Below are 26,597 nucleotides of genomic sequence, written 5' to 3'. Positions count from 1 at the left end.
GCCGAGGCTAGAATTTCTAATACAATATTGAATAGTAATGGTGATAGTGGGCAACCTTGTTTCAGTCCTGATCTTACGGGAAAGGTTCCAGTTTATCGCCATTACATATGATATTTAGATATAAAGGGTTATACCATAAGCAAATTTATAGAGACCAAGGAATACCTTATCTGTTTGATCTATGGAGGAGGGAAAAATTTATGATCAAATGAGATTGAGAGCATTATGAAATGCAAACTTAATAATTTTTATTATATTGAATAAAAAAGGTTTTTGCACAAAGCAACCATGATTAGAAGGAAAGAAGAAATCTGGGAAACAATTTTATAGACATTTTCTTTGGATAAATGCCTGATTTTTAAAAAAATATAAAGAACTGAGTCAAATTGAAAAGAGTGCAAGTCCTTCTCCAGTTCACAAATGGTCAAAGGATATGAAGAGACAGTTTTCAGTTGAAGAAATGAAAACTATCAATAGTCATATGAAAAAATATTCTAAATCACTATTGGTTAGAGAAATGCAAATAAAAATAACTCTGAGGTACGCCCTCATATATACCAGTTTGACTAATATGATAAGAAAAAAAAGATACATGTTGTAAATGTGTGAAAATGGGACACTTTTTTTCCCTTTTATTTGGTCCCCCTCTCCCTTCCTTCCTTTCCTTCTCTCTCCCTTCCTCCCTTCTTCCCTTCCTTCCTCCCTCCCTCATTCTTTCTTTCCTTTCTTCTCTCTCTCCTTCCCTCCTTTCTGTCTTCTTTCCTTCCTTCCTTCTTTCCTTCCTTCCTTCCTTCCTTCCTTCCTTCCTTCCTTCCTTCCTTCCTTCCTTCCTTCCTTCCTTCCTTCCTTCCTTCCTTCCTTCCTTCCTTCCTTCCTTCCTTCCCTTCTCCCTCTCTTCCTCCTTCTTTCCTTCTTTCTTTCCTTTCTTCCCTCTCTTCTTCTCTCCTTCCCTTTCTTCCTCCTTCCCTTTCTCGCTCCTTTCTTCCTCCCTTTCTTCCCTCTATCCTTCCCTCCTCCCTTTCACCTTTCCACCCTTCCTCCTTTCCTTCTTTCCTTTCTTCTTTCCTTCTTTCCTTCTTTCTTTCTTTCTTTCTTTCCTTCTTTCCTTCCTTCCTTCCTTCCTTCCTTCCTTCCTTCCTTCCTTCCTTCCTTCCTTCCTTCTTTCCTTCCTTCCTTCCTTCCTTCCTTCCTTCCTTCCTTCCTTCCTTCCTTCCTTCCTTCCTTCCTTCCTTCCTTCCTTCCTTCCTTCCTTCCTTCCTTCCTTCCTTCCTTCCTTCCTTCCTTCCCTCCTTCCTTCCTTCCCTCCTTTCTTCCCTCTCTCCTTTTTTCCTTCCTTTCTTCCCTCTTTTCCTCCCTCCCTCCTTACCCTAAGACCACCCAGCCAGAGGAAGAGTCAGGAGTAGGACCCTGGAGTCTGAGTTGAGCCTCTCACTTGCCTCTTTCTGCTTGCAGCCTTTCAGACGTTCCTTGGGAAAGCGGACGTGTCTCAGGAAATGGCCGAGGCCCTTGCCGAGATCCGGCTTCAGAGGAACATCCGCCTGGTGTCGGTCTGGGAGCTCCTGACGATGCGTTCTGCCCGCTGGCAGATAATCACCGTGGTCATCACCATGGCCTGCTACCAGCTCTGTGGCTTGAATGCGGTAAGCCGGGCCTTTGTGTCCGCCCCGGCCACACTTCCTTGCTCCGGGGAGGGGGGGGAAGAGTTGGAGCTCTCTCCTGGATGGCTTTAGCTGTCATGTGCCCAGGAGGTGGGCAGGGGACATGGGACTCTCTCCATGGACCTCGTTGGTGAGCTTGATGCCTTCCCCACCTTTGCCTCCAAAAGCTGGTCTAGACGGGGCCAAGGAGCTGATTCCTTGGGGCTTCTTCATCATGGAGGCAGGGAGGCTGGAGACCCTTTGGGGGAGCCTTGGATCCACAAGGTGGAAGCAGGTAGACCTGAAGAGCAGACATCGGAGGCAAGGCCGGGTAGGGAAGGGTGCAGATTGTAGCTCTAGCTGTGGGCAGCTCTGTTCTCATCTGTAAAATGGGCTGCATATCATTTGTCCATCTATTCCAAAGTGCTCTCCCCAAAGCCGCTTGTTAAACCTTGAAGAACTCTGGAAATGTGAGCTGTGCTGTGGAGATGATAAGGAAAAATCATAGCCAGTATTTATGCAATGCTCTCAGAACAAGAGTGTGAAGTTGGCACTAGTACCCTCCCCCTTTTACAGATTGGGAGGCTGAGGCTGAGAGCTAGTAAGCAGATTTTCCAAAGTCAGAGGAAAGGGGTTATCACCTGGGTGACATGGGGCAGGTTGCTCACTGACTCAAGGCCTGGGGAAGTTTGTAGGTGAGGGCTTGGCAGGGGCCTTCTGTGGTCCCTGAAGGTCTAGGCTGGGGTGGTTCTCTCTGCACGTTGTTCAGAGACAAGGTCCTGGGGGACAGTCGAGAACCCTTTCATCCCTGTCCTCCAGGTCTCCCAGCCTTGGCCCAGCTCCCAAAGCGCTTGGGCGGCCTCCCCTGAGATCTCTCTCTCTCTTGTCTCTCTCTGTCTCTGTCTCTCTCTGTCTCTGTCTCTCTCTTTCTCTGTCTCTCTCTCTCTCTGTCTGTCTCTCTGTCTCTCTCTGTCTCTGTCTCTCTTTTGTCTCTCTCTGTCTCTGTCTCTCTCTGTCTCTCTCTCTCTCTCTGTGTCTGTGTCTCTCAGATTGGGCTTGTTAAATAGAGCTTCATTGAGTCCCAGCATATTTGCTTGATGCAGAAAGTGGATATCAGTTGGGCTCAGCTGCCCAGAAATCCTTGCAGGATGGTTCTCCTCCCAAAGGAAGCAGAACATCTAGAACGAGTGCGTCCCTGGGCAAAGAGGAAGCTCTTGTCACTGCCTCCAGGCCAGATTGGGCGACTTGGTCTCACAGCCCTTCCAGCTCCGGCATGGACCTGTCGGGAGCATCGGGCCGGCCCCCGTGCCCCAGGTTTTAGAACACATGGTGGTTATTCCAGACAGATGGGGTCTATTTTAGACAAAATGTTGTCTGTTCCGAAGGCGACCCAGGGAGGAGGCTGAGAAGGAACTGGGAAACGGAAGGAGGGGTGGTCAGGTGGGAAGAGTATATGGTTCTTGTCAGACGGATGGTGGTTGAACATCAGGAAGAACTTGTAAAGAGCAGAGCTGTCTTAGAATCACATATTTCCTCCGTGGTTCTTGAAAAGACAGGACGGCCCATCCAGAGCCAGGTCCCCCAGAGTGGTCCAGCTTCTCCATCACCTGGGAGTCCAGAGCCCTCTGGGCGGAAAAGCATTTTGGAGAGGAGGGTTGGGGAGGAGCCTGACTGTCAGCAGGGCCTGGTGCTGTCAGGACTGACCTGAAGGGCCCCTCTGAAGGAGCCTCTGGAGCAGCTTGTCTCTTCTCGCTGTCCAGGGGAGGAGAGGAAACGTCTCAGAGCAGCCTGGCCCAGCCACTCTGAGCTTGGATGGCTGCTGCGGTTAATAGGGATTGTGGTTGCAGCTGCGAGGAACGGAGATGGAACCTGTGGTCGGGAAGGCTGGGAATTGTCCACTTGAGGAGAAGGACCTTCGGCTGGAAGAGGTTCTGTCAAATCTGGCTGCAGACGCTCGGCAGCCCGTGACCGTGGGGAGTAGCCCGGGGCCCACGTTGTCGGGACAATAGGGGGAAAGGAGCGAGCATCGCTGAGATGTCTGCACTTGGCCCGAATCACAAGCCCGGGAGTCAACGTGGGACAGAATTAGATAAAACATTGGCGAGCCACTTGTAACTCTTCAATCTCTGTGGAAATGCTAGTTCCTGGTTTGCAGAGTGCTTCATTTGTTCTATTTGGTCCTGGTAGCAAGATGTGTGTATGTGTGTATATAGGAATCCATGTGTTTCTACCATACCACCATACCCATGCAGTGTGTGCACATACATCATAATGGCTGATATTTACGCACCTTCATGTGTACAAATATATATGGGTCGTAGCTAAGTGCTTTGTATGCATGTGTACTTATACCTGTACGTGAACATATTTGTCGCTGAGCTTTTTAGGCGCTATAAAATATCAGCAACTATAATTCTGAATGTTTCACACCAAATAATCCAACAAACATCTAGTAGGTGCGTGCTGTGGGCCAGGCACTATGCTAAGCACTGGGTACAGTTCCTGCCCTCAAGGAATTTGCAGTCTAAAGTGGGGAGACGGAGCCCCAAAGAGGCAGGGGCAGCAGGGGGAACGTGTGGAAGCGACCTGAGGCAGAGAGCAGATGCCGAACGGGGTGACCTGGAAGCCAGGGGGGTGTCTGCGCTCTCAGCGAAGAGCCAAAGGAGGGGTCGATTCGCACCCGGAACGCGGCCTCTTGAATCGCTCGCTGTGCAGCGTTGAAGTCTAAACCAGTGGAAAGGTAACAAGGGTTGAAGTTTATATGTTGCTTTAAGAGAAGCCCCCAAGTTGCGTTGCTTAGACAGCCCCCGTCTAAAGGCAGCATCCGGCCAGAGTGAAATAATCCAAGATAATTGGCCCAAGAAGCCTTCGTTTCTCTTTTCCTCCAGAGCCTTTTCCCCGTCTGGGCCCTTCTCCTTGCCCGGGGGGAAGGATGGCTGTTACTGTTCTTCTCTGGAAGTCTTCATGCACACTGAGCTAAAAATGGCTTTAAGGGATGACCATCCGTCAGCCTGGCGTCTGGCTTGGGTTCTGTTTTCGGCACAGATGCCGGTCCCCACTTCTCATAAAGGTCATCTCTGCCCCAGGGTGGACGGCAAGAAGCCGCCGAAGGGAGGAAAGGGAAAAGTCGATCGGTGATTTCCCAGACTTGCCACATTCGATCTTGTGGTTTATGGACCGTTTGTCTGATATGCTCCTGGGGATTCTTTTCACAGATGGGGGACGAGGCTGAGACCTTTTCAGTCCTCGGTTCTGCGAGTCTGACTCTCCCTGGCGCCCAAGGTTTGACTGCCCCAAGTTTGGATGTCACCCAGTTAGCGCCATCTCTGTTGTTCTTGATTATGAATCACAAGCTAATTCATTACCCTGGCTCTGTGATGTGTCTGAGTATTTATTTTTGTCACAACGCTCTGGGAGCTAGGAATTCGTTATTTGCATTTTATACATGGAGAAACTAAGACTCGGAGGATTTGCCCACCTTCACCCCACTGATGAGCAGCAGAGCCAGAACCCAGATTTCAGACCCTCATCTAATATTTATTCCGCTTTGCCATGGAAACCCCAAAATCTTTTCAGAAAACCATAGAATTTGGAAGTGAAGGGAGCTTCGGGTCATTTTCATCTCTTTTTTGGGGGTAAAGTGGGATGGGAGTGATTTCTGTGACTGTAGTTACTCAGAGCGGGGGTACCAGGTGAGGCTGTGCCAGGGCAGCCGAGGACCATTCTCCTCAGCAGGGTGCTTGTTTCTGCAGCCAGCAAAGGGAAAGAATGACTACAGGAGCCAGAGAGGAGGTCCAGAGATCAGAGAGCACAAACAGGTGGCAGGCTCCTGGTGTCCGAGCCCCAGCTGGGAACCCCCTCCTCCCCAGGAAGCGGGCCCTTTGGGCCTGGGAATTCTGGCCTCTTGGATCACATGCTATTTGCCCCATTAGAGCAGGGGCCATCTTTGATCTTTCTCCGTGTCCTCGGTGCCTGGCACGTGGGGGAAAACACTCACTGAGAAGCGAGATGGGAAAGACCTTTGACGTCATCAAGTCTGTCAGCCTGTCGTACAAAGGAGGAAAAGGAAGAGGGAGACCTTACCTCGGAGAGCTGGGCCCAGGCTCCTCTGAGCTGCCCCTGCTCCCCCTCCCCCTACTCTGGCTAGCTCTGTCACAAGGGGCTGGGGCCATCCCCCACACTGAAGCTAAGGGAAGCCCCTGCCCTAGGGATTCCAAGTGCCCTCCGCTGCCCACAACCAGCAGAGATCCGTTTGCTTTCAGAATTGGATACTGGTGTGGGCTAAGGGTCAAGCAGAATGCACTCTTGGGGCGGCCAGCCAATAAGGGGACAGGTTTCCAGTGAACTGGATCACGAAGGTGCCATCTCTTTGTGTTTGTGGGAGGGCTGGAGAATGCGCTTCTCGGCCTCGCTGGGTGGTGCCGTAGCTTTGCTATCACAGATATTAGTGAGTGAAAAAAAAATAGAGGTGAGACAGTATTGGGGTCTTCTTCTAAATAAAAAAGATTGCCCATGAAACTCAACTCGGTGGGATACTATTTGCTATTCCTCTGGCTTATAGAACAAAGTTATCGACCAAATTCCTCCCCCCTTTTTGTCCCTCCCCTTCCCTACCCTAGAGATGGCTGCCATTAGACATAAATGTAGTTACACACTCGCACACTCACACACACACACGTACACACACACATACACACACACACTCACACACACACATACGTACACACACACACATGCACACACTCACACACACACACTCACACACACGCACACACTCACACACACTCACACACACTCACACACACACACACACGCACACACACACACACACACACACGCACACACGCACATGCACATAGGTAGAATGATTCTGTGCATCTGCCAGGTTTTTCTCAGGGTGCAGACTTTTTTTGGTTACCGTGGTTGCCATTTGGGAACTATAGATAACTGTGTCTACTGGGACACAGTTGGACTGGGACCTAATTCCTGAGCAGTGCGTAACAAGATCACTCATCTCCTTTTATAAATAAGGAAATCCAGTGCGAAAGAGATTAAATGAGCTCTCCAAAGTCACACAACTAGGTAGTGGCAGGCTTCACACTCCCTGCCTTTTTATATATAGATAATATTGATATTTTATCTATTGAGGTGTTCTTAACCTTTGTGTGTTTGTATGTGTCATGGACGCCTTTGTCGGTAAAATCTATAGATCCCTTTTAGGAAAAATATCTTTATTTAAATAGAGGATTACAAAGGAAAAAATTTTTATTACAAAGGAAAAAATTTTTATTGAAAGAAATTACCATTTTTTTTTAAAGTTTGTAGCCTCCCAAGTTAAGATCCTCTGATATAATAAAAACATTTTTATGTCAGTACATACAAACACAAAAAATTACGGAGTACTTCCTTGCTTGGTGCAGATTGTTTCCAGGATTCCTCAAGATATGAGACAGTGTGTAAACAAGAGGGCATTCGATCTCCTTCACAGTCAAATTAGAAAAATGGAGGGATCCACGGTTTTGGAAGAAGGCTCAGAAAAGTGACTGTACAAGTATAAGGTGAGGAAGGACTATCTGAAGAGCTAGTCATCTCAGAAAAGAAGCCTTGGTCTTAGTGGGCCTCAAGTCCCTAGGATAAGCTGCTACGGTCAAACGTCTTGGCTAAATGTTGGGCTGAACAGAGTCAGTTTCTAGCTAGAGAGATTGTCCCACTCTCCTTTGCCTTGCTCAGAGTAATCAGGGAGAAGAAAGTGTTTCCCAAGGTGCAAAGGGGCTGTGATCTGCCTCCCTGTGGAAACAGGGGAGTCGTGCATGGACACACTAGGGTTATCCAATAACCAGAGGCGTGAGGGAGAGCCGTTGGAGAGAGTTGGAAAGATGGATTGTGCAGCACTCCAGCTTGGGAAGGGTCCATCCTCTTTCTGTTTTCAGAGGTTCCTTTCCATTATCCCGCTCTGGTGAGAAGGAATGCTCTGTCCAGCAGCTGATTCTCCTGCAAGTGAATTCAGGCGCACGGGCACCTGCTGGAGACGAGGCAGGTGCCTGAGGAGCCTCCAGAGGCTCCGTGAGGGTCACCTGCAGTGACCTGCTCTAGCTTTTGGTTCCACGAGGCAGTGACCCATCTTTTACAAGGACAGACCGCTCAGCAACCTGAGCTTTGTGCTGTCCCAGTCCGTGCACACCCACAGACGGAAAGATCCGTGCTTACTTGCACATTTTAGTAGACTACTCCTGTGCACAAGGCACTGCTCGGTGATGGGTTACCAAGAGGAAAAATGGCACAGTCCTTGCTTTTAAACAGCTGCTAGTCTCTTGGGGGGGGGAAGTGATGGTATATAAATTATATAGATAACCTTAATATAGAAGGCAGTTCAGAGAGCTCCAAGGAAAGCTGTAAGATGATATGAGAAATGCTTAAAAGGAAGAATACAAGTCCAAGAGGGAAGAAATCGCAGAATCTTTCTGATTCTAAGCACATCTGTTCCTTAAAACGTTTGATTCCTGGAAAAGCAGCATCCGAGATGAGACTTGAAAGATAAAAGATTCCAACTCGCAGAGAGATAGTACAGGTCATGTGGGGTGGAAGGGGAGGATGAGGGCAGTAAAGAACCTGAAAGAGGACGACAATCTGAAAGAAAAGCTGGAAAAATACATTGGAGCCAACTCATGCAGGCTCTTATGTGCCAGAACAAGACGCTGCTATTTTGGCCCCTAAGCCCTAGGGAGCCATTGATGAGTTTTGAGCTGAAGATGTGAACATATCTAGGGATTAGAGTATTTTGGTAACTCCACAAGAGATTGGAAGTAGTGCAGCCACAGATCAGGAGAGGGGTCCAAGCAAGAATTGGACTGGAAGATGGCACAGAGAGCTGGGACATGTGACCTTGCCCTCAAGTGTTGATTAGCCTGATTGCCAACTTGGACAGAAGGTGATCAATGCACCAAAACTATGGAAAAGGCCCCTTCGAAATGGCTACCACCTTGATCTGGGTATTGAATTCTAAGTAGATATGCAAATACTATACCTCCAGAGAGCCTTCACTCTCTGGGGCTTAATCTGATTAGCTTGGGCTCCTTATCCTGGGCCGGGCTATCCTGACTGGTGGGTGAATAGAGGAAAACTCACGACACAGTTTCCTGCCAACCCCATGCCATGCTTTGCATCCCACCCTGCCAGAATCAGACCACTGGGGCTTCTCCAACTTGGGAATAGCCGTCCCGTTGTATTCATAACAATTTCTTCCCCACCTGAACCACTGATTTTCACCCCAGGTTCTGGAAATAATCCTAAAAGTTCCTAAAAGGGTGTGCAAATCCACTGCCTTTTAGCCTCAGACCCCAATCCCCACTTTTATCCCCATTCCCCATGATGTGTTGTCCCATTCTTACTAGGGTACAAGCTCCTAGAGAGCAGGAATGGTAGCCCTCATATCTGGCCCAGGGCTTGCACCTAGGGGCTTGCTTATGTTCAGTCAGTCACTCATTCAAAAAGACTCTGGCTTCCCAGGTCACGGAGGGTGGAACAGATCTGAATCCTCCTTCTGGAGGAAAGTATTCTTGGCATCCTTCCAATTCTGCACCCACTATTCTCAGTGGGGATCCAACCCCAAGGGCATCATCCTGTGGCGTGTCTCTGGGGGAAGGTAGGACAAAGGAGTCTTCCAACTTGAGTGGAATACAGAGTGAGCCGCTTAGCATCCGAGCCAGGGTCCTGAGGCAAGGACACTGGGAATTCTGCCCGTGATTTAAGAGTCTTCATAGTGACCATGGGAGGGGGCGTGACATGGAGGTAAGAGAATCCAACCTCGGTCTTTTCCCTGCCTCGGGCAGCCCCATCTCCAAATGCATGAAGGGAGAATGAGGAGCATTGAACACAACTCCAGAGATTTCTAGACAGTACGGCAGAATGACAAATTTGGAATCTGAGAACCCAAGAGCGCTGGTCCTGGGTCAGGATGCCCTGAATTCAAATCCAGGAATAGACCTTGAACTAGCTGTGTGAGCCTTCCCTGCCTCAGTTTCCCCATCTGTAAAATGGGGGTCATAATAGCACCGCCTCCCAGAATCGGTGTATCTAAGGAGAGCATTTCTACAGCCTGGTGGAATGCCTGCCACATAGTACGTGCTTACTGCTTGTTCTCTTCCAGTGCTAGAGTTTCTTCATCTATTGAATGAAGGGGCAGTTTCCTGGGAATTTCCTTCTGCATCTAGATCTGCACTCTTAAAATTCCCAGCAAATAGTAGGAGGTGAGAACAGACCTCACACCTCTGTGAAAAATAACGATGGTAAAATGGCTACAAAGCAGAGAGTCTCCAGTGATCCTGTGGGAAGGTGCTTTTGTTATCCCCATTTTGGCATTGGGATGGAGCAGACTAGTAGTTAGGAGAAAAATCAGGAAAGATTTTATGTGGAATACAGGGCTTGGGATGCAGCCTAAAGGAAGACGGGGACTCTGACATGAAAGGAAAGAGAACGTGGATTCCAGGCATGAGGGAAGTCTCCTCCATAGGCGTAGAGACAAGAAATGATGGCTGTTTTTGTGAGGAGGAGAGAGAAGGCTGGGTTGACTCAGTTGCAGGTCATGGGACAGGGCACAATACCCTAAAAGATTGATTTTGAACCAGAGGCCAGCAAAATCCAGACTTGCCTCCTGAAAGGACCTTGGAGATAATCCAGTCCCGAGCCCCTCATTGTATGTGTGAACAAACTGAAGCGAGATGAGCTGCTCATGGTCACGCAGCAGAGTCAGGAGTGGGGTAGCTGCCTCTCGATGTCTGCTCCAGGGATGTTCCTGTGGTTGGGGCTTCAGCTGGGCTTGGATTTCACATTTCAGGTGCCTCTGACACAAAGCCCCGTTTTCTTTTCTGGTCTAGATTTGGTTCTACACAAACAGCATCTTTTCCACGGCAGGCATCCCTACTGAGAAGATCCCGTATATAACCCTGAGCACGGGGGGCATTGAGACTTTGGCTGCCATCTTTTCGGTGAGTTACCGGCTACAGCTATGTCATGAAAACCTATCTCAGGGAGTGCAACAAAGCAAATTTTTCTAGATACATATTGAGAAATAATAGTGTATGCTGTCAAGATGTCAATTTTTTCTAGATACATATTGAGAAATAATAGTGCATGCTGTCAAGATGATGCCCTGTTCTTATGGAGGAGACCTTGCATTTTAGAAGATTAATGTTTACCTTAGAAGTGACAAAAACCCTTTTTCTGCCTTTTGTCTTCATTTGGGGGGACACAATTTCTTTTGAATCGCTGTGGATCCCAGTGGATTTCTCCTATGGATAAATTCCACCACTTTTGCTATTTCTCCTACTGTTTTTCCCTACTTCTCTTGTTCTCTTGTTTGGCAAACACTGGGATATGGAAGTCCATTTTGGGAAGTCTCTTCTTACACAGTTGTCTTAATCATCCTGAAACAAAACCTTGGTCATCTTCTCCCATCTTGCTCCACTCTAGCCAGATGCCAGTTATATCTCCTCTTCCTCCACAAGAGAAGGGTCTTCACCTTTTGTATTTCGTGGACTACGCCGGCCATCTGGTGAAGGCTGTGAACCCGTCTCAGAACGATTTGTTGCCTGCATTTGTAACTAAAGTAAATACTGCATTTCAGTTTGAAGCTAGTGAAAACCAAGGTGTATTTCTCCATCCAAGTTCCTAGACCCTGAAAGCTGTCAGTCAGTGGACTCTCTGAATCCTGGTTTAAAAACCTGTGCTCTCTCATATTCTCCTTGCTCCCTTCCCTTCCTGGCCTTTCTGTGTTTGTCAGCTTTCTCATTATTTCTCATGTGGGGCATTGCAACAGACTCCTAAGTGGTCTTTCTGCCACCTTCGATCCCTTGTTCTATTCAGCTGCTTTTAATTGAGCTTGGTTAGGGTTACAAATGTTTTCAGGCCTAAACACACCACTGGCTTTTATTTAGCTTTCATGTATCTTTCATTCAGTACATGAAGTTATCATATACCAGCCCACAAAAAATCAAAGACATTGTTTTTATAAAAAAACCTTATTTGTTATATAAAAATTTTCCCAATGTCATAAGGATGTTAAATGTTTACCTGAACATATCCAAATATGGATTCTGTTTCTTTTCAATCCATAGCTTATTCAATATAGCTCTTTTTTATTTTAACATTTTTTTCTAATTACATGTAAAACAATTTAAACTTAAATTTCTTACAATTTTGAGTTCCAAATTCGGCAAGCAATTTGATAAAGGTTATATATGTTGAGACATGCAAAACATATTTCCATATTAACCATGTTGTGAAGGAAAACACGGACAAAAAGAAAGAAAAATAAAGAGCAAAAACCCAGCATGCTTCAATGTTTTTTTTTTCCTTTTGGTCTGTTTTTTTTTCTTGCACAGCATCAAATATGGAAATATGCTTAAAAGGATAGCACATATTTAACCTATATCAGATTGCTTGCTGCTTGGGAAGGGGGGAGGTAAAGGAAGGAGGAACAAAAATTTGAAACACAAAATATTACAAAATGAATGTTGAAAATTACTTTTACATATCGGGGGGGGAATACTATTGAGAAAAAAATAACAGAGGGTGGCAAAGCAGAAAGGGCGTCAGGAGTCAATTAGTCCAAACCTCTCTCATTTATGACCTAGTTCTTTTTTTGAGTTAAGCTTTGTTTTTTTAAAAAGATAGATGAAACTTCTCTGCCTCCTACCTTTCCTCAAAAAAGGAAGAAAAACAAAACCTAAACACATTGATGTCGCTGTTCGGTCATGACCAATTCTTGGCAGAAATACTGGAGGGTTGGCCATTTGCTCGCCAGCTGATTTTATGGGGAACTGAGACCAACAAGGTGAAGTGAGTTGCTCAGGCTTATACAACTAGCAACTGTCTGAGGCTGGATTTGAACTCAAGAAGATGAGTCTTTCTGATTCCAAGTGCAGCACTCTATCCACCTGGTCACCTACTGCCCATCGCACACATATCAGCCTCTTCTCTGAGCTCATCGCCTCTGTCAGGAGGCAAGTTCCTCAAGAGCTCTCTGAAATCCTGGTTTGTGATCACCTGGATCAGAGCTCTGTCTTTCAAAGCTGTTGGCTTTGCAGTATCATTGATATTATGCAAAAATGATTCTCCTGGATCACTTTTCTCTGCCTTGGTTCGTACAAGATTTTCCAGGTTCATTCTTCTTTACAGTACAATAAGTGAGTCCATCCCTTTTATCCTCTCAATCTTGAATTCTCTGCCATTGCAAAAAGAGATGTGTATTTTGCGCATCCTTAGAGCTCGTTTGGCTTAGGATAAATGTCTCCCTCAATAGATCTTCCCTTTCCCTCCTGCTCTTCCTTCCCTGTTTCTATGGTCTGCCAGATATATTTCTGTGCATTTCTGTGTGTTTGTGCATACATTTTGCTTTCCTTTGACTAGTTCAGGCAAGAGTAAGATTTAAGTGTGGTCCACTCCCTCCCTCCGTTCCAGTTTGTATACCAACTTCTTTTTGTAGACCCTTTTCCTCCCCCTTCTCCCTTCCCATTGTATTCCTCTTTTTCTCCTTTTCCATTTTTCCTTCCTCAGAAAACCCAGAACCACTCTACTGCCTAATGGTGAGGGAGTTCTGAAGGGACAGCTGGATCATCTCCTAATATTAGAATGTCAGGGTTTTAGCCTGGCTCGCTACCTTAGGATTTTTCAGTCATTTCTGTCAACCTGTTGGGTTTCTCTTACCTCATGTGTCTGAGCTTCAAAGTTGTTACAGAGCCAAACTTCTCTTTTTAAAGATGGGGACACTGAGGTGAGTGAAGGAAGATGACCAGACCAAGGTAATGAGCCAGACAGCGGCCGGCATCTCCCAGTCCCTTCCCCTCTCTGCAGCATCACCAATCCTTCCCTCGGCACTCCCTGTTATTCAGGATGAGAACTACTGTTTGCAGGCGTGTTCCCTTCTCATATTGTAATCAAAGGCTGGAAAGTGACGTTTGGCACCCTCAGAGTCCTTGATGATGAGAGAGGGTCCTCAGCCATTGTATGTGAGCTCCCAGCTTTTAGAAATGAAGCGTCTGTCCTGGCACTGTTTGTTGAACAAGCTACATCAGTCTCTTGGAGAGGGTTCATTAAGTTCTGCCCTTTGCTTGCCATCCACATGGATTTCTGTAGAAAAAGGCCTCTAGCTGGACTCTGTTGGCAGAGGGAGGGAGGCACTGGGAAGAGTAGTCTCCCTAGAGACCAAGGACCTGGGCTCACTTGCCAGTTCTATTCCTTACTAGCTGGGTAGTCATTGGCTAGTCATTTAATCTTTCTCCACCTCAGTTTGCTCATCTGTCAAAGGGACGTGGTAATGCTTTCACGCCTCCTCCTGAGGAGATTAGTTCACGTGAGCTGAGAAAATCGTCACCACCCAAAATGCCGATCTGACTGTCTTGTGGCTTAGCATCAGAAGCGGGTATCCTTTCATTAGAGAAAGTGACATTAAAGATTTTCCTCACTAGCCACCCCATGGGACCGCTCGCCTTGCGACAGAACATGGGCTCCTGGGAACGGCCCTGCTTCTCCTTGCGTCTCTAGGACTTGGAACCATCCTGCTCAAGTGAGGATTCCTTTTTTGGAAAGGTGCAGTCACTCATTCACTCACTCCTTCTTACCGGCAATATTGATGGAACCGGGCGGTTTACAGAAGGGAAGAATCGGCTTTTAAGATCAATTTTGCTTCAAAGAAGTGGGGCCTCTTATCTGGGCTTGTCTTTCTGTTGCTATTTCTGGGACTCTGCTTTAGGCAGACAAAGGCTCCCCACCAGCACTGACGGCTTTCCTGGGGCTCCCAAAGAGAACTACTCTGGGTTTGGGGCACCTGAATTATGATTCTGGGAGCGTCTTCCGTTCCCCATTTTGTTAACTTTCACTCTGACGGATCCTTGGGGAGCGCTCAGAACACCGAGGAGAGTTTAACATATAAAGCGTCTGAGTGAGCAAGAAGGAAGTGGAGCCATTTCCAGTATTGGCTTGAGGTTTATCATACAGCCGGTGAACTAGTGAAGGACATTGTCTGTGCCCAGAGACCGATGGCTTGGTGGTCTGTGCAGACGGATGTAGGAGGCAGAAGACATGGCGCTAAATCTGAGCACAGAATCCCAGAAAGAGCGCTGACTAATCCTAGCTCTTCTGGGTGATTGTGCAAATGACTTTCGTTCTTGGCTCTCAGTTTATCCCTGTGGAAAATAAGTTTGCTGGGCTTGATGTCCCCCTAAGCGCCTTGATCCTGTTTCACCCCAGATTCTTCCCCTAAAGCACTTCTGTTCCTGTCACTCTCCCACCCAATAAGCTCCAGTGGCTCTGCTTCGCTCTGGGGGCCCTGGCAGCAGGTGGCCTGCTGGGCACAGAGCCCTCCCTTCCTCGGTGACTGAGTCACTTCCCCTCAGCCTGCCTCGGCTTTCTCAAAGGAAGGCAGGGAGAATAGCAGAGAGAGGCTCTGCACGACTGCACACATAGGACTCCATCAGACTGCTCGCCTCCTCAAGAAAAGGAAGGATGGAGCAGGATTCCAAGGGGGATTCATCAAAAACCCAAAGGCTAAGAACTGTTTTATGGGTGGTGGGGAAAAATAAAATAGCAGAGATTTGAAGAGATAGGTTGAGGCGCCAGTGCCCTGGCACATGGCAGACAATAATTGTTCATTTCCTGTCTTACTTTCATGACCAGTGGGAATGAGAACATGGGGAGATCCTTCTGATGATGAAAGATGAAGGAGGGGACTAGGAGGGCTTTTATCTGAGGAACGGGGTGGGGAGGACTTCAGCTTCCACAGGGTTCACAGTTTCCAAGCCAACAACAGCCTCGGAGAGGCTGAAAGCTCCTTGTTTTTCCGAGGGGACACCTGGGACCTAGCAAGGGGAAATTACTAGTGTGAGCCACGTCGGAATTGGGGGCAGAGATCGGCCTAGAGTGAAGGTAGTAGGGGCAGGGGCGCCGGAGCCACAAAACCCTCCCATTGCTCCCTCCTCCTTCCCGTTCCCCTTGGCCTTTCCACTCCCTTTGGAGCTTCCTCTCCTGTTCCAGCACCCAGTACTGGCTTGGGCCTGGGGGAGGCTGATTGACAGATGCTGAGCGTGGCTCCGAGCTTGCTCAGTGGAGAGGGAGTCTGGGAGCTCCAGCGGCACCTCAGCCGTGTGCCCCTTTCCCAGTCCCAGTGCGTTCATCTGTGAAGTGGAGCTGACGCCTCTTAATGCACAGGGTTGTTGTGAGGTGAAGCAGGACGGTAAATAGCAGAGGCACAAGTGCATCGCCACCTTAAAGCTCTCCATGAACACTGTTTTGAGGAAGGTCCTGTGTGTGATTTAGTCACAGAACACGTAGCACATTTCAAGAAAAAATTTTTTAAATATTTAAAAGTTTTTAATGATTTTTAGATCCTTTATTGAACGTTCAACCATCAAGAGCTTTTTTATTCCTCAAGCAAATTGCGGAACTAAAAATCTAAACTGGACAAAACTGGACAAAATCCAACAATCCCACAGAGCACCCTCTTATCCATGGGCAAAATCTCACAATCCTCCCGCAGCACAGAACTGACTAGACTTTGCACGTGGCCCATATAGTTCGCATAAAGAGTGGGCTCTCGGGAGCCGCTCTGGGATTGCCTGAGGAGCAGAAGTGGAGAAGAGGGAGGGAGGGGCATTTCTCCAGCCCGCTGGGCCTGGGACGGGCTCACCTTGGTCTTTTTGAGAGTAAAGAGAATGGTTGGCAGGATTCTCCATGGTTAAAAGATTTTGAGAATGAATGGCAATATAACAAAAGCATATTAATTCAAAATCCACTAAATTAACAAGCAATAAAAGAAAAAGAAATGTTTGTGGAAATGCACTGGAGGGTAAATTATGGCCATGCTTTGCTATGCAGTCATGAAGCTAATGCAGGAGTCAGAGCACTGTCTAGCTCTTGAATCACCCTCAAGCCCCGACCCAGTGCCTGGGGAAGGGCAAATTCTGACCGTCCACCCAACCAGTGGCACCGGACTCAACTGGACGCAAAGCCGCTAAGCCACAGATAAGGATCCCTAGGACACAAGTGAATCGGAAAAAAACATCAACAGTGTCTGCGTTTTAGAGGATTCTCATTTCCCAATGGATTTTAATCAAGGTCTGTCCACGCTCTCAAGAGCCTTGTGTTGAAAGCTTTGGTCTGAAGCGTGGTGTAGTGAAAGGAGCACGCACTTAGGAGGCTCCTGGGTGTACGGCTCCCGGATGATCTTAAGTTGATCTTTCCTGCCTCTCCTTGTTCGCCTTTTGTTGGGATTACTAGCTGAGAACTCAGGTTGTCTGGATAGTGACAAGGTGAGAATTCAGGTTGGACAATTACAAGATGAGAACTCAGGTTGACTTGATGGAAGGAGCAGGCTCATTGGCTGAGGTGGTTCTTCCCAGAAGCCCTTGCATTATCCCACGCCCATTCTCTGGGAGAATAAAAGAGAGGACTCCCAGAGATAGAAAAAGACTCTGCATTACATCAGCCCTGACGGGGCTCTCTGAGGAAGGGAAGTCACTTCTAAGGACAAGAGTTAACAGCAACTGTCTGGAGACAACGGTTCACTACAGGAAGAAGAATCTGTCCGAGAGATTTGAGTAGACACAGCAGATCTCTTCTCAGAGAGCGATCCGGCAGCTTCTAGAGACGACAGCTCGATACATTTGGCGCCCAACGTGGGGCGCCAAATTGCGAAGGTCTGGTCTAGCTCCTCTTGTCAGGATAAGCAAAAGTCCTTGCCCCATTCACAGTTCTTCACAGTCCCACGTTGGGCGCCAAATGTATCGAGCTGTCGTCTCTAGAAGCTGCCGGATCGCTCTCTGGGAAGAGATCTGCTGTGTCTACTCAAATCTCTCGGACAGATTCTTCTTCCTGTAGTGAACCGTTGTCTCCAGACAGTTGCTGTTAACTCTTGTCCTTAGAGCCTTTCTCATCTGTAAAATGGAGCCAGTCCTACTTGGAATTCTCCCTTACAAAACTGTTGAGGGTTATTCCCCAATTAACCCAGTTCCAGTCCACCCCCCCTTCCAGTCCCACTTTTACCACCAACTGCTCATCATGAGTGACTTTAGGAGAGCTGGAGATTCCTGGGGGCTCACAAGGTGTCTTATATGTAAAATGAGAGAGTCAGATCACTACTTGGGGATCACCAAGAGCTTTTGCTTTGATGATTTAAGTTGTTTTATGTAGTTGGGTTTTGTTTCCCCAATTACACGTAAACTCCGGGGAGCCCCTCATCACGTTCCACTCCTAAAGTGCCGGGTGGAAACTGGAGGTTCCCGACTGAGTCATTTGCCTTCGTTAACCCTCAAAATCACCACTGCGGCCTGCCTCCCAGGAGGGAGAAGCTCAATGAGATAATGTGCATGGAAAAGTCATTCTTAAACTAGGAAGTTTTTTTTGAACTTCTCGTGGACATCTGACAGAAGGGTGACGGAACCCGTGGGTGAAAGAACCATGTATAGGACCTGACTATTTGAACTCCCTTTCCTGGGCTTCTTCAGCTGTAACCCGTTGTGGCCTCCCAATAAAAATCTATGGGATGACGACGATGATGATAAGAAATATGGCTGTCAAATGACTGGCAAATATGTTTCCTATTCTAGAAAACGGGGACCATATTAGGAGTTGGGGGAGCTTTTTGGAGAGAGGGAGTTGATCCTTCTTTGCTTAGACTCTGGGTATATGAGGTATTCCGGGAGCACTGGAACTTGTGGTGTGAAGGCTTGCCCAGCCTTTTCAGGGCTGCTCTGCTCCCTGGGATGTCCACCTGATGGACCCAACTCTCACTCAAAGCTCCGGGAAGCTTTAGTGTGGTAGCGGCCACGTCCTGATAGAACTGACCCAAGGGAAGGGTGACCGACAGCCTCCACTGGAGACTTAGGGGAATGGCCAAGCTCATGTGAACTTTTCCCAGCAGAAGGGCTCCGGGAGAGCTCCAGGGTCCCTGAAGGCGGCCAAAGCAGTTACAGGGAAGTGCCGCGGCTCAGTCAGGCTCTGGAAGTGGCAGGGTCACCCTGCACCCCAGGCCGTCCCAGCCATCCTGACGTTGGTCCTGCAGAAGAGAGGACGAGGCCGACATCTTGGTATAATTCTTCCTCACGCGATGCCAGTTCACACGCAAATCAAACCAGTGGCCCTCTTTGAGAACAAGGGACAAACAGTAACGATGACAAGCCAGATTCTCTTCTATAATGATACGAATTCATTTTTTCCCGGGATTTTCTGATTTATTGACCAATTGGCCTATGACAGCTTCAGTGTTAGCTAGTAATAGTATCACTAGCAATAATAGTAGCTGGTGTTTCTGTAGCTTTCTAAGTTTTAAGAATCAGCAAAACCTGGGTTCAGACTGAAGCGTGCTACAAGTGCCAGCAGGGCAGACAGCATCCTCCTCTTTACAGATGAAAAAGTCCAAAAGATCCTTTAGTCCAACCCACTTGTTCTTCAGACGAGGAAGCCTTAGAGGGGCAGTGACTTGACCAAGACCACACAGACAGTAAGGAGCAGACCCTTTGTGCCCACCAGGTCGCCTCATCTGCAGAGCTAAAGTCTGGCCTTCATGTCTTATAGTGGAGAAGAGTTAACTCTAGGTCCCTGAAGGATGCATCAGTGGAGCTCCGTCGGACTCTGCCAAGTGTCAAGGGTTTCAAGGCCGGGTCTAATGAGGGGCGTCGCGTTTGCCGTGCAAAGGCCGGCCTGCTCAGATCCGGAGAGCCCCATCACCTCACTGATTTGGGGGTCATACATTTTTAGCCACAGGAACTCTGAAGTCACATTGAAGCAGGATTCTCATCTGTGTTATTGGGCGGGGGGCGGGGAGAAGCTATACCAACCAATCATGGAATGCTGAGTTACTGAAGGACGGATGAGGAAGCTAGGAGTCAGGGAGGTTAAGTGACGACTTCTAGGAACGTGCAACCTGAGAGGCAGGTCCAGTACTGCATCTAAGGCTCCAGACGCTTTCTTTGCATCGTCCTGCCTCTTCAGTAAAATATGAAAGCAATATCAGGTTATTATGAATGAGTTCCAGAATATGGCTGCTTTTCTCCATAGACCTGAGTCATCGCCACTCTCCCATCTGGCTCCTCTAAGAGGAAATTCTGAGAGACGTCTATAAATAAATTCCAGTTATAAACATAGCACAAAATGTAGACTCATGCTCTCGCTCCTTCTTTCTTACCTAATCTCCAGAGAAGAATAGTAATGTTTGTGACATGACTTCGTTTTCTTAGGAAGGATCAATGTGTAAACATTATCTGCTTCTATCGTGTTTTTCCTTTACCACAGGCAAGCTTTACAGATCATGGTAGGGAAAAGGCACGTTTGTAAATAGAAGTCACCTGAAAAAATGAAGCAACTTTTTGGGTTTTAGCTTTTGTCCTTTTTATATCTTCTTTTCAAATGAAAAAACCCACAATTCTCCTTTTTGCCCCAACGTCATTCTTCTCCTACAAAATTTGATTTGCTAACATTTGCTCTTTCACTTAATCACCAAATAATTCATAGCTGACAAAGGTAGCATCCTCTAGGGTCCTTTGGGTACCCCGTTATCTTAATGGGTGCCTGGTTCAAGGTAGAACTTTCCTTCCCATTTGGGTCTGCAATTCAGATGGAGCTGAAGCATCTTACTATATGCTCATTTAAGAAAATGTTTTTATTCATATCATTTGTTTTCATATAATTGACATTTGTTATCAAACTTGTCTCCCCCCTCTCCAGAGAGTCATCCTTAATAATGATGCATTAGTAAAAATGACATAAAATAAGTACTTAATAAAGGGGGAAAGTTCAGCAAAATTAACTCATATATCCCCCTCCCTAAAAATAAACTGTTTCCTGACTACATTGTATAATGTCTTTAGGGCTTCTTCTTAGGTATTCCTATTTTTTTTTTTTTTATGTCTTAGACTTTTTGGCAGTTTGGTAAAGTCTATTTAGAATAATATTTTAAAATGAATAAAATAAAATATGCAGGATTACAAAGCTTAGTGAAAATAAAATTGTCATTTTTCCCCTCCAAATTTCCAGACTTCCCAACTCCCCAAATCTATGCTTGGGCACTTGGACCCTGCCTTAGACTGTTTAATGGCTACACTCTATAAAGTGTTGGATTTTTATCAAGGATTCATTGGCTTAGAAAGCTAGGAGGAAACAGTGACCTCATCTGATAAAAGGGGAAATGAAGTCCGTGGGACTAAAATATAAGTTTAGAAAATAGTAGAGCTGGGACTTGAACTTAGAAGGCAGTGCGATAGATAGAACACCCAGTTTCAAGACAGGAAGTTCAAATCTAGTTGACTCTGGGCAAGTCATGTAACCCTGCTTGCTTTGGTTCCCTCACCTGTAAAATGAGCTACAAAAGGAAATTACAAACTACTCCAATATCTTTGTCAAGAAAGTCCTAAATGGGATCACAAAGAGTTGGACAAGACTGAATGAAAAGTTTTAACTCCAATTCTTTCTGTTACACCTGCCACTACAATAGTTTCCAAGGCTGATAGTATTTTCCTTAGAAGTAACTCCTCTATTCTAGAGAAACAAGTGAATGTAAAGGAAGGAGTGGACTTTAGAAATGAACTGGCTTGGATCAAAGCTGAGATCTAAATGGAGGTTTTGTGACACTAGCTTTGTGACCTTTGGCAAAGGACCTCATTTCTCCCTCTTCTAATCTATCTTCCACATAATTGCCAGGGTGTTTGCTTAAGCATTCTGAATATGGGTGTGCCATATTACCCAGTAAATTTCAACGTCTCTTTTGTTATCTCCAAGATAAAAAAGAAACTTTATTATATATATATATATATATATATGTATATTTAACATGCTCTTCTTTTTAAATTTTAAGTTCCAAATTCTCTTCTGCCCTCTTAAATTCTCTACCCACTGGGAAAGCAAGCAATATATCAATTATACATATGAAATCATGTAAATATATTTCCAAATGAGCCATATATTTTTTTTTTGCCATTTCCTTCTCCAGTTTATTTTACAGATGAGGAAATTAGGAAACAGGATGAAGTAAGTTGCCCAGATTTACATAGTTACTGTGTATTATGTCACATTTGAACTCAAGTCTTCTTGACTCCAAGTTCAGTACCACCTAGCTATCCCATCTTTTAAAAAATTTAATATACTTTTATTTTTTCACCAAATCCTGCCAAGTTTTAAAAAGAAAAGAAAATATTCAAAAACAAATTGCATAGTCAAGAAAAATAACTTCCAATGTTTTCTCTTTCCAAAACATCTGTTTCATTCTGCACTTTGAAACTATACCTTTTCTGGACTCTCAGCATCTTCCATAATGGAATTCATCATTAAATTAAGGGAATAATTTTCCTTTCAATCTATAGAGCTTGCCTCTGATCTCTCTAGGAATGTATAGAAGGAAATTCTATTGCAGCAAAGATATAGGATCTAAGTCACTTCATTTTGATCTGACCAGGTTGTTAAAATTTTTAGCAATGAAAATGGCAATCTTTTGGTGTGCTGTTGAGCCATATTTTTTTAAAAAATCAAGAAAAATAAAGTGAGACAATTATACTTTAATTTGTACCCAGAGTTCATCAGTTCTCTCTCTGGAAGTAGATAGCATCTTATTATCATGAGTCCTATGAAACTGTCTTGGATCATTGTATTGATCCGAATAGCCAAGTTGTCCACAGCTGATCAGCATTTCATTTCTCTTACTATGTACAATGATCTCCGGGTAGCCAGACTTATTGCTTCACTTTGGCTGTTCCGTGATGCTCGAAGGCTCAGTGTGACCAATGACCATCATAATGATAGCTACGCTAATGGCCTGGTCCTGCTGCGAGCCACTTCACCTATCTCATGGACTCATAAGGGATAGTTTGGGGAGGGAATTTTCACAGGCCCAAGAGCAAAGACCATAAAGTCCTAATGACGTCCCTGACTTGCTGTCTAATATCTGTAGCTGCCGTACAGAGTTAATCGATGTCATAATATCTCTGCAAGCATTTCCCCTTTGAAAAGTAGTCAGTGATATTGAGTGCTATAAGTGACTATGAATTAGAAATACAATTATATATGAAAAAGATATTTATCTGAAAAATGTTCTATCATTGGTTATTGCTTTTATGCCTTTATTAGTAGCTATTCCAATAATATGGGATATAAAATGTTTTTTATGTGTTTAAAAAAAAACTATGTTTATAGTAATTAATCCAAAAGTATTAAAATGTGGGAAAATTTTCTGAAATTGGAAGAAAAATTTCCCATTTTTATGAAACCTGCAAACTTAATTACATTTAACATTGTAATGTAGAATTAGAACCAATATCAGAGTTGCCAAAAAAAGTTTTATATTCTGAAAAGAATAAGAAAGTTGGTTATCAATTGCTTTAAAAAAAGTGATTCCTCTAACTTGAATTACAGATACCTTTTGAATGGCCATTTCTCTCTACAAATCTCAATTTTACGTGGTATCACACTTATTTAGGTACTAATCTATCCTCTATTTTACTGAAAACTCCTTGAGAGCAGGGTCTGCCTTGTATCTGTCTTTGTTTTCCCAGCATCTGGTTCACAACCTAGTCAGAGAGTAGATACATGCCGAATTTTTGGTAAATTTGAATTTGCTTCCAGATGTGACAAGATGGCATGGGGTCTCGTTACTGTCACCCTATAACCAACAATGATCCTGGAACCTCTGGCTTGTAAGGGATCTAAGTATACAGAATTTAAAAAAAAATGGGAGAACCGATAGTAATCTCAGTGATCATTGGATATTCTTATTAGGCAGATGACAAATCTGAAGGGGGGGGCAATTTCATGATAAGTTGGGATGAGAGTAGTGTGGGGAAGGGGGAGGAGAGGGAACAAGAAAGACCACTGCTTTCAGGTTAGAGGGCACCATAGCCAGAGAAGGGTCTAATCAATAGTTGGAGTCTGTCCTGAAGGAGAGAAAACTTAATTATGATCAAATAAGTCTAGAGACTTGCTAGTAATTACATTTCTATTTAGAATCCATTCACACACAGCAACCCAAGACTGCCCCTGGCTGAATTAGGGCTTGCTAGGTGTAACAAGCTAATTGCTAATCAAGAGCGACTCAGTTTATTGCCCCCCCCCCCTTTTGAGAGAAGAAGCATATTCAGCTGGAATAGTGGGGAGAGGATATCTGAATGAAGAGGTAGATAATTAGATTAAAATAAAAGTTTCCTTGTAATTAGATTTCTACTGGAAATTCTTTCCCGGTAAACAGCAGTGGGGACAGCTATTGTTGGCCATTAGGGTTTGACTGCAATCTGAAAAGTGTCAATCAAAGATAACTGAGTAAGGCAACACAAAGGCAGGAAGTTTGCTAGGAAGAATAAAACCTTATGCAGCAAGCCTTGAGCACAGTGAACGGGAGTGCAAGGAAGCTGGACACACTATGGAAGTTCCCCTATAAAAGCTGACCACAAGAGCTACAGCTAAGGATGGCGCAGGATAGAGGTCTTGCTTCCTGTAAGGATGGCTTGGAGAGTTTGAGCGTGGGGTGGATCTTGCGCTAATTTGTAAGAGTGTTGTGTATCAGTATTTTTCTCAGTGGCAAGGAACAACTCTGTATGCACAACGTGAAGCTTGAGCTCTCACCTAGAAGACATGGTGAATATTCTTTTTTTTTTTTTTTATTCATTTCTCCAAATTATCCCCTCCCTCCCTCCACTCCCTCCCCCCATGACAGGTAATCCCATACATTTTACATGACATGGTGAATATTCTTGAAAGGAAAAGTTTCAGAAAGAAAACAACCAAGCACAGAAGCTGAGGAGGCAGAATGAAATTCTGAATTATCAAGAGAGGGGAAGAAACTGAAACAGAGAAGGAAGGGGAGGAGTCCAGAAGGCTTGGAGTTTTGTGGGTTTGTTTGTGTCTTTTTGGTTTTCATTTGCATTTTCTCCATGTGAAGTCTATTCCTCCACTAAAATTTAAAACAGAGGTGTCACATCATCCTCCCCGTGCGAGGATATATACTCATCCTCCAATCTTCCAGAAGAATGAGATACTTTAAAGACTTCATTTAATACATGAATATATAACTATTAGTGGCCACAACTTTCAGAATAGAAGTTAAAACCAGTAAGATCTTTCTTATTTGCATCCTCACAGCAATAGGAGACCTCAAATACATAAACTTTTAGAGTTCACCAGCTCTTGTAGGGAAATTTGCTATGAAAGGAAATGGCTATAATATCAAAACTTTCCCTTTAAGGGAAAAGATAGACCTTACATAAGCAAAGCAGGTAAAAGCTTCCTTAACTTTATTTGATTCCAGGTAAGAGTCATAATTAGCCTTTATTTTGGAATATCCAATCATGCAGCAATGTTCCACAGTGGCTTTTACAGAACTGAGTAAAGTTCTGCCGTGGTCAGGCTCAGAATTAACCAGTTGGGAAATTACTTGTTCGGAAGGAAATAATTCAATGGGGAAACTGAGTCAAGAGGCTTCTATTATCCCATATGCAAGGTGGTCATCCTCTTAACCTCTAGGAGTTCTCAGATTACACTACTTTTTAGCGGCATTTACTATTTCCTTTAAACGGTGGAATATTGTCTTCATGACAATTCAGACAGTCATACTTGAAATCAAAACTCAGAACAATAGCAAATTACAATCCTAAGAGACTTTTCCTCAGATTTCTAATCACAGCTTAGCTGCTTCTATTACTATTTTAATGTATTTTTACAATAATAGTTAACCATAAACACATACAACATTTTTTCTTCCTCGTCTTTTCTTGTTTCAATTCATGCTCTAATTGGCATCTGTAATTGAAAATTAAGAAAATAGTATTCACATTCTATATCCAATGAATACAAAAATCTGGAAAAACATTGGTTACTGTAAGTCTTGAAGCTGACAGACATCTGAATCTGAAGCTATTACAAATTAATCCCCAAAGCTTTAAATCTTAAATTTAAATTTTAAATCTTTAAATCTGAGATCTGTTGATGCTAAGTTGACTATTGATCTAACTTCAATACATACTAATCTAAATGTACTGCCATAATTTTTAAAAGCAATGATAAAGACAATCAGTCAAGAGAAGAACCATAAGCCCCTTTCCTTCAGTTATGAGAGATCCTGTTTCTTTTAAACCACTTCATTATTTAATGTTACAACATTTTTTCAGTATCTTATTTCATAGAATTAATAAGATTCATGACCTCACCGAGAGTACTTAAAATCTGGTAAATCCCTGAAGGACTATTTGGATATTTTCAGAGTCTATGGTACTTTCCTAAACTATAAGTTATTACATTATTCATTTTAAGTAAACCATTAATACTTAATAATTTTGTTTTTTTCATCTAAGGACCACAAATGATAGGTGGGATTTATAACAGTCCCTGGATATCTATTTTCATATTAGCAGCATTTCTTGTGGGATGATTTCTCCAAAATCCCAATACAAGAAAAATTAGAAACTTAATAACAACATAAAATTATTATGGGAAAAAACTCCTCTCATCCCTTACCTCAGTCTTCAGCTCTAATTGGGTTCTGAGTTAGAAAACCTAGGTCTTGAGTTAAGCATCAAACAAATCTGGTCTCTAAGCAGCAGGTCTGGTTTCTCAGACAACATCAAAGCTTTCTGACAATGTCATTCCTCTTCAACCGTTACCCTGTGGCATTAAGTCCTCCCAGAGAACATCGTTTGTCTGATGGTCTCAATGGGAACACTTCTGCTTATGGGAGAGGCCTATGTCTCTCCTGACAAGCCAAGGGCAATCACGAGAGATTTCTTATCTCTAGACCAGTCGTAGCCATTGCAGCTTTGAGGCACCTGATGCTAGAGAGAGAAGTCACTGGAAAGAGTTATAAATACTCAGATGCCACAATTAAATACAAAGTTGACCGTCTTAGAATGAAAGGTTTTAAATTCAGTTGTCTGTAACTCCTTTCCAACAGTCTCTGAAATCCTGTAGGAGTTCCAAATTTGATTTCTCGATCTTTTC

The 26,597-nt window shown here is 44.7% G+C and overlaps 1 protein-coding gene across 3 annotated transcripts in view; it reads left to right on the top strand.

The window, feature by feature from the left end:
- The window catches only part of SLC2A9 (solute carrier family 2 member 9), a 179,535-nt gene that overhangs the window by 96,235 nt on the left and 56,703 nt on the right, over positions 1-26,597 (top strand). For 2 of the 3 annotated variants that reach the window (XM_074276072.1, XM_074276070.1), the window contains 2 exons: positions 1,453-1,640; positions 10,511-10,621. In XM_074276072.1, the coding sequence (XP_074132173.1) occupies positions 1,453-1,640; positions 10,511-10,621 (299 nt within the window). The remainder of the gene's footprint in view (positions 1-1,452; positions 1,641-10,510; positions 10,622-26,597) is intronic. The other variant, XM_074276073.1, reaches the window with a different exon arrangement.

The sequence above is a fragment of the Sminthopsis crassicaudata genome, chromosome 6, assembly GCF_048593235.1.
Source record: "Sminthopsis crassicaudata isolate SCR6 chromosome 6, ASM4859323v1, whole genome shotgun sequence".
In the NCBI taxonomy this organism is placed as follows: Eukaryota; Metazoa; Chordata; class Mammalia; order Dasyuromorphia; family Dasyuridae; genus Sminthopsis; species Sminthopsis crassicaudata.
This window is presented reverse-complemented; position numbering and strand designations above follow the sequence as displayed.